This window comes from Enhydra lutris, unplaced genomic scaffold, assembly GCF_002288905.1.
Source record: "Enhydra lutris kenyoni isolate GAN:26980312 unplaced genomic scaffold, ASM228890v2 scaffoldscaffold6, whole genome shotgun sequence".
Lineage (NCBI taxonomy): Eukaryota > Metazoa > Chordata > Mammalia > Carnivora > Mustelidae > Enhydra > Enhydra lutris.
This window is the reverse complement of record NW_019154090.1, coordinates 44,178,559-44,187,035: the sequence shown is the minus strand read 5'-3', so window position 1 is coordinate 44,187,035 and position 8,477 is coordinate 44,178,559. Positions and strand designations below refer to the sequence as shown.

Genomic DNA, 8,477 nt, shown 5'->3' with positions numbered 1-8,477 from the left:
AATAATTCAGCATCATACAAAATCTAGCAGGGCTGTTGAGCAGTGATTGGCAACAACGTTCACAATAACTTAGGCCCTTGAGCAAGTCTGCATTGAACACATTCTGTGGTTCCGAAGGCGTCAGTCAGTTCTCTGTTTTCTCCTTCCTAGGCCATCCCTCCAGGATGGGAGGGGCGGAGCTGGGGCAGCTTGGTGGAGGCGTCCCATTAGGAAGGACGCTGGCCCAAGAGCCAGCCGTCAGGGTCCAGTGTACTCAATACCGAGTGGCAAATCGGGACTTTATTGACGATGTCTGTGCAAAGTGTGCTTCTCTCCATTTTCCAAGAAACCAGTGTCTGTAACTCCTGCACGAAAAGCAGTGGTGGCCTCTGGGTCACTCCCTGTCACCCCACAAACACCAAGCGACGAGCGCGCATCTCAGGGACTCACGGGCTGGGAAGCTTCTGGCGCTGACTGCCCGGCCCTGTCACAGTCGGGGAATGGAACCGGGGCCCCTCGTCCAAGGCCTCAGGCAGGCTAGAACTATTGCTTGAGAGACTAGAAGGTACCTAGTGAGAAAAAGATGATCCTAATGGCTACGTGGGAAGCGGTCTTCTTCCTCGAAAGCCTCGTGCCCCCTGGGTAACGCCTATGGGACTTCCGGGAGGCGACCTGCGCTATGAAACGTCACGCGTCTGTCCCCGGTGGCCCCGCCCACATGTGCGTCTCCTACGCGCTACATCCGTGCCTAGTCTACCGTGCCTAGGATGCGATCCCAGAACACACAGCAGGGACAGCCTGTGGGGCTCATCTGCTAATCCAGAGCCCAGTGCAGAAGAGGCAAGAGAAGCTCTCTGTCTCTGGAAGAAAAGGAAGAAAAGGGGGAAGCCCCCCTCCCCAAGTGAAACAACCTCCCCAAACCCAATCACCTAGGCATCACCTCGAAACTTAACGAAATCCCAGATACTCCCTAGCATCGATATACCCTCTCCTCTCTATTCCTTTGACAGTCTCAGGTCATAAATTAGGTTTGTCTTCCATCCAATAACTTAAAAAAGGAGGAGGGATTGTAGTAAGTTTTGCCTGGCTTGGGCCAGTTAGCAGCCAGTTTTGGTTTTTTTTGTTTGTTTGTTTTTGTTTTCCCCCTAGAATCTCAGTCACTGTTCAAAAATGGAGCTTGAAAATTCACGCGGATGTCAGAGTCTTCACACGGAGGAGACGGGAAGGGGTGGGCCGGAGGAACCCAGGGAGGAGGACGAGGAGCAGGGAGGGGCGGGGACAGCCTGGCCACCGAGGCAGGAGCGGAGGCCTGTGACCAGCGCGGGAGAGCCAGAGGCCCCGGCCCCGGGGACGGGGGCAGCCCGCGTGACTCGGGGTGCGGCTGGATCTTGTATTGCACAGAAAAGGAGGCCCAAGGCTCGGTGGGCGGCCGGGCGGGTCAGTGGTCGCCGCACATGGGCAAGTTCACAAACGTGAACACGTTGAACTCCGTCATGATGGAGAAGCACAGGAATACGCCGTACAGGAAAAGGCACCCGCACCCGAGCTTCTTGTCCAGCTGCCACTTGTTCAAGTGAACGCCAAACACCTGCAACACACACAGCGGGGTCAGAGGGCGCCGGAAGAGGCGGCACTGGGAGGGGAGGGGCGGGAGTGGGGGGTGGAGGTGGGAGAGGGGCCGCCGGTGGTGGACCTCGCGGAGCACCGATTGTCTCTGAGCACCCTTCAAGCTCATCGCTCACGTTTTGGAAGATCAGAACACCAAAATCAAGAAGGGAAGTCAGAACTTTAAAACAACTTTAAAAAGTCATAACGATGGGACCAACCGACACAGGCACTGTGGCCACCACACTAACCCTGGACTTCAACCCAGCACTGCTCTGTGCCCGCAGCCCCTGTTTTCTCTTCAGCCTCTTGTCCCCAAGCAGCCCCTGGCTCTTCCTGAGGACGCATCTCCTGGCAGGTGGTGGCCACTGTCTCTTCCATTCCTATGTCTGGAGGCAAAGTAATTGTACCCCTTGCTCCTCACTGCTGCTTTCCCCAAAATACCCAGCTTGGAATTTAAAGCCTTCTAACAGTCACACTCCATCCCACCTGGCTACAGTCTGCACTGCACACCCGGCCTCTCGCCCTCCCCTTTCCTCAGATCCCCGAGTCCCACTCACTGCCACTCCTATCTACAGCACCCGAACGTCCTTCCCCACGATTTCACCGTCCATGGAGAGGATTTTCCCAATACCTGTCCTCCACCCCATCTCCAACCCTGAACCTGCACTGCACTAGTCTCATGTGGCCACCCAAATCTGGACATAAGTAATATTAAAAACTAAGTTGCTCAGTTGCACTAGCCCCATGTCACGGGCTCCACACCCACACGTGGCCAATGCCTGCTGTCAGTGCAGGTGCAGGCACAGGCCACTGGACAGGTTCTGCTGGACACTCCTGCAGCTGAGATCCGGCGATGAGCAAGAACAGAAACGACTCTATCCTCTTAGTGTCCTTTATCCCACTCTCTGACTGCCATCTCCTCTTTCCAGCTTAGTCCGTCTGGAAGCCTCCCTCCCGAAACTCTACAGACCTGCAAGGACCCAGAACTCATTGCTACCACCACCATTCCACCGCACACCATCCCCTGGACCCACCCATGTCCCACCTTACCCTGCTAAAATCCCACCAGCAATTTCTAGAACCATCCCTGGGCATCTACTGCCATTCATTGGCCTCTCTGGTGATGTCGTGAAGCCTCAGCCTTGGGTTTGAGCCCAGCTTCCAGGGACTCCACCTTCCTTCCGTGCTGCTGATCCAACCTGGAGGAAAATGCCTGGCCATGCCGAAGGGTCTCTCTTTAAATTCAAGCCCACAAATCTCAAGCGGGCCATTAATGGCAATCCTCCCACATTTCTCTAAGTGCGCACTCTCTCCTTTTCTTGGATGGTTGTTTCCAGCCTTTCCTCTCTTCTCAGACCCCCCTTAACCCCTTCTTCCCCCTTCACTATCAGCACATGACCATGTTCCCATCCACAGAGCTCCCACCACCAGACCCACTTGCTTGCCTTCTCTCCTGATAGTGAGGACCTGATGCCCACAGCCCTGTCCGTAGTGCACTCCTCCACATGTGTACACAAGTCCACCTCCCTTACCACTCAAGACATGGCCCCAGCAACTGCCCCTCTTTCGTATCTGCCTCCCCACGCCACCTCTGCATTACTCCAACTGGGATACAAGAATCCTGCTCCTTCTCTCCTCTTAAAAAAACAGCTACATTTTTTCTGGATAGACATTTCTCTCCTTTCTTTACAGCAGGGTGACTTGAAAGAGTGGTAAATACCACTTTGTCCAATTTCTCTCCTTCCATTCTCCATTAACTTGTTCTACTTAACCTTCCGTCTCATTGCCCCACACAACCACCCTCTCACCAAGAACACCAATAATTTCATATCACTAATCTGAGCGGCCAGTGCTCAGGACTTACCTCCCTGAGAGAGCCGATCACTCCCTCCACCCAGAAATACCTTCTCTACTTGGCTTCCAGATGCTAGACTCCCCTGGTTTTCCTGCTACCTCCCTAATTGAGCACTCTGTTTCTTTTGGTGTTTTATTATCATCCTGACCTCCGGAGGGCACCAAGACTCGGATGTTGGCCCTCTTCTCTTTTCTGTCCTTGCTCACCCCCTTGCTGCCTGCATCTAATTGCATGTCTTTAAATACCATCCACGTTCTGGGGCCTCCAGCTTGAATGTTTCTCCTGAACTCAGACTCATCTTTCCAGTGGCTTTTTTGACCTCTCCCTTGGGTGTTGAACAGGCACTGAAAGCTCACCATGTTTGAAATTGCTCTTCCCCCACTGCTGACAAACCTACTTCTCTTCCATCTTCTAGCAACCCCATTTCAACATCCCAGGTGGAGGCTAGCCTCATCTCCTACAGGTTGTACAAGTGTAGCTGTAAGCATGCGCTCTGATGTCAGATGGCTTGCCCCTTCATTCATTTGGTGTCAATTCCTCTAGCGGTCTCAGATGTTCATCTGTATAATGGGGCTGGTAGAGCGGCTACTTGATGGGCATGTGGTGAGGTTCAAATGGGAAAATGTATGCAAAGCAATGAGCATAATGTGTGGCTATGACAGGTATCATAAGCCTAGGTCACATGAGACCCAAAGAAACTCCCAAGCTACAGAACAAAGAATTACATAGATTCCCACTTTTGTGTAAGGCAGTGTTTGCCTTAGCAAATACTTGACATTTGACTCACAGCATGATCCTGTCAATGACCTCCAGACTCCTGCCTGCTCTTCTGAATTCCTGTTCTCTAGCATATGGACGTTCACATGCCAGTGTAATTCAATGTTTCCTTGAACAATGTAATTCACTGTTTCCTTGAAAATTTCAGGAAGAAACACACTGCATCTCAATGTTTTCTAATGTGAAAATTCAACTGCCTACTTGTATGTTAACAGATACTTCATGTGGACCAGTCCATGTGTTGGTGCAAATTGATTTCCACCAAAACATGTCAGCTGAGTTGGAATATCAAATTATACAAGTAGATATAATGGCCAAGATAGCAGAATGGCATAAAAGTACACTTCAGTAAAATACTGTATTCTTAGTCTCTGAGTGTTGGTCAAATCCATGGATTTATGGAGATGCTTACTAACCTGGAACAGATAATTAATTGGAATCTACCCTTCTCTTGACTAATCTTACAGAAAAAGTGGGATCTCTCCTTTGCTTTTGATAAAAATGGCTTGGGCTTGACATGAGGCAGGGCCACGCTTCTCAGAGGAGGGCTGGCTCCTCTCATAAAGAAGGAAGGCTTTCTAGTGAGTTGCTAGGATCCACTTCTAAAGGAAACAGCCATGAAGGAGATGGGACATCTGGAGGCCAATTGTCCTCATCCCGGAGACCAAGCCCATCTGGTGTCCAAACAAACTCTGTAGCCAAAGAACCCAAAGGCGGGGATGGGGGATGGGGGGAGAGGAGTCACAGGAACTTGAGAGGGGAAGGAGCTGTAGCCTACCGTGACAAAGACAGAGGCCAGGAGTAAGCCCACGGAGTAGATCAGTCCTCTGCTGTTCAGCCGAATCTGTAAGAAAGGATGTGCAGTTAGGCTTCTAAAAAGGCATCTGCTCAGTGCAGGGGCTGAAGCGACTCTGAGTGGCGATCAGTCCAAATCTCTCCTTGAGGACGACAAACAAAAGGGAGCTTGGACAGCCATGCTCTGCCACTCTGCTGGGAGCAGGGATGTGCATTTTCCTAGGACAGCCAGGGGCGCCCTTGTCTTGTCCCCTCTCAGTCCAACCCCATCCTACCCTCCAGAGATAGGGCCCGCTGGGGTGCTCCATGGCCACCTGAATTCTCTGTGGTGTGCAGCCTGATTCTTGGTGCCCACAACACTTCCCTGTGGACCTGACCTCCAGGGAGCACGCACTTTCTTGACATACAACTTTTAGGGTAAATCTCGTGACACTGAGGGATGGGAGCAATATTTTAAAAAGTATTACTAAATTTGTTATCTCTTTTGCATTCAACTGTCTGTGAACTGCCCCAGACTGGACCGGAAGAGATGGGTGAGTCTTGCTCTTGTCAGCAAGCAAAGAAGAGGAAAGAGTTAACATTCCATTCCTGGTATTCGTAAAAGGATTTTGTTTTGTTTGTCTTACAGGGTAAGATAGTGGGGTGAACTGCCAAACACTGAGGAGAAAGAGAGAAACAATTTTTGGAATTCTTTTAAGATAGCACTGTCCAGTAGAACTTTCTGCCATGATGAAAATGTCCTGTATCTGCGTTGTCCCATATGGCAGCCATTAGGCACATATGGCTCGTCCAGCTGAACAAAAATTTTAATCTTATCTTCAATTAATTCAGATTTACATTTAAAGAGCCACATGTGATTAGTGGCTGCGGTATTGGGTAGGGCAGGTAGGGAATATTTAGAGGCCACCTGGCCAAAAAAGATTACAAAGTTTCTTTCATAGTGTAGAGAAGATGTCCCTTCTGCCTTGACCTAGGTCAAAGGTCATGAGGTCGGCTACCCTGAAATAGGAAGTATGCCTGAGAGTAGCCATGCTCGAAGCATCCTCCCTGGACCAGCATCATTTGGGGGTTTATTAGAAATGCAGGATCTGGGGTGCCTGGGTGGCTCAGTGAGTTAAGCCTCTGCCTTCAGCTCAGGTCATGATCCCAGGGTCCTGGGATCGAGCCCTACATTGGGCTCTCTGCTTAGCGGGGAGCCTGTTTCCTCCTCTCTCTCTGCTTGCCTCTCTGCCTGCTTGTGATCCCTGTCTGTCAAATGAATAAATAAAATCTTAAAAAAAAAAAAAAGAAAAAAAGAAATGCAGGATCTTAGGACGCCTGGGTGGCTCCATTGTTTAAGTGGCTGCCTTCGGCTCAGGTCATGATCCCAGCGTCCTGGGATTGAGTCCCACATTGGGATCCTTGCTTGGCGGGGAGCCTGCTTCTCCCTCTGCCTCTGCCTGCCGCTCTGTTTGCCTGTGCTCGCTTGCTCTCTCTCCCTCTCTCGCTCTCTGACAAATAAATAAATAAAAATCTTTAAAAAAAAAAAAAAGAAATGCAGGATCTCAGGCCCCACCCAGACTTCCTGAATCAGAAACTTTGGGGGTGGGGCCCAGCCAAGTGTTTTAATAAACCCTCCAGATGGTTCTGATGCATGAGAAAGTTTAAGAACCACTGACTTTGAGCCGGTACTAAGGCTAAATCCACTTCTGATCTCCACAGGTTTGGGGGCTAGGACTTTGACATTCATTTTCACCAGTTCTCTTGGAAAATCTTATCTGCATGGAGGCTTGGGGACCACAGAGCCCCCACCAACATACACTGTTCTTCTGGGAATCAAAGCTTCACCTGTACCTACAGGAAGGAAAAGCAAGGCAGGTTGATCATTTTATTAGAGAACTGAGTGGTGACTGTTACTAGAAGTGGTTTGGGGCCCTTCTGACAAGGTTCAAGGTGCCTCTTGGCACCCTTTTGCCAGTTCACCCCTGGGGTCTAGGTATGGGAACATGGGGGTGTCTCTGTAGGTGGGTGTGTTCGGTTTACCTTTTGGTGACAGGAAACTCCATGCCCTTAACAGTCAAAACCTTTGTGTGGGGACCCAGGGGCATACCATATCTTCTTATGCAATGTTCTGTCACAGAGGGAATGCACCAGTCCCTCTCTCCTGCTGGCACAATCCGTGTGAGCCAACCATTGACTGAACCCCGACTGGAAATTATCCCTAGCCACCAAATGCCTTCAGAAGAACAAAGGATTCAAATCATATCTCTGTGATACTAAAGCAATGGGTTAACCTGGGTAAGTTCATGTAAAAAAACGAGGGATTGGATCCATCCCTGTCCAGCTGGTAGCTTATCTTCCTGCAAACCTTCGATCTGCCTATAGATAGATTTCCTCCTTTCACCAGCTGTGTAGGGATAGAGAGGCTAATAGCTAGGAGTGTAGCACGAATCCTGAAAAAGTATTCTGTCCATACTGAACCTATGATAATCCCACATGTACCCTGGCCAGAGTTGGAGGGCAGGGGCAGGGCTCCTCAGAGCAAGATGGCAGCTCCTGTGCAGAGTGAAGAAGAGCCTGCAGGGGCTGTCCCCATCATGCAGGCCTTGGTTTCACCCTGAAGATGTGAGCACACACTTAGAAACCCTTTTGAGCTCCTAACTGTCAACATTGCATGGATTCTGCTAAGCATGGGACTGATGCATTCCCAGCCCAGCTCACCCTTTGAGCTCTAGGTTTGAATCATTATCAGCAGTAAGAATTTCCTGCCCTTTGGAAACCAAGAGCCATTGAGAGCTAGGCTCTAAGCAGGAACCTTCTCTTTGGCCAACCCTTCTACCTTTTCAAAATCAATCATATTTAGCTAGAGCTTTGGAACTTTATTCTTCCTCTATTGACATAAAATCTCAAAGAGTGGTGCTTCTAAAATTCTAAATCTGGCTCCAAAGACTAAAGACAACTGACTTGGTGGGCTTTTTTGAGTATTTTTCATATTTTCGCCTTTTTCTCTGCAGTCATCCTATGGTAACAGATTGCCACATGCATCCAGAGGTAATTTTTGTATTTTCATTCATTACAGACCTGGGCTCTCAAAGCCTGTATTGAGTCCTTGCTATCTGAACCCTCATCTCCACACAGACATGGCAGTCAGGAATTAGGGTTCCTTCAGTTGCTTCTGGGTCCAACTTGAACATCTCCCAATCACTGGAGACTACGGATGGTTTGGGGCAAGAGTTGGCCAGCTGTGGGCCATGGGCCGAGTGTGGCCCATTGCCTGATTTTGTAGATGAAATTTATTGGAGCTCAGCTCGTTCATTTGCATATTGTCTACTTCTGCAGTGGCAGAGGCCAAGAAGTTCCATAGAGACCATAAGGCCCATGAGGCTTAAAATATTTCCCCTCTTGCCCTTTCCAGAATGTCTGCTGATCCCTGGTTTGGGGCATGGGCTCCTGATCCAGTTCACCAAACCCCTTCTGAATCCCT

At 49.9% G+C, this 8,477-nt stretch overlaps 1 protein-coding gene across 1 annotated transcript in view; it reads right to left on the bottom strand.

Moving 5' to 3' along the window:
- Nucleotides 1-1,278: 1,278 nt before the first annotated feature.
- Nucleotides 1,279-8,477, bottom strand: part of LOC111141642 (solute carrier family 24 member 3) — a 486,337-nt gene continuing 479,138 nt past the window's right edge. The window contains exons 16-17 of the mRNA XM_022494365.1: nucleotides 4,998-5,063; nucleotides 1,279-1,567 (exon numbers count right to left, since the gene is read on the bottom strand). Of these exons, the coding sequence (XP_022350073.1) occupies nucleotides 1,418-1,567; nucleotides 4,998-5,063 (216 nt within the window). The 3' untranslated portion in view covers nucleotides 1,279-1,417. The remainder of the gene's footprint in view (nucleotides 1,568-4,997; nucleotides 5,064-8,477) is intronic.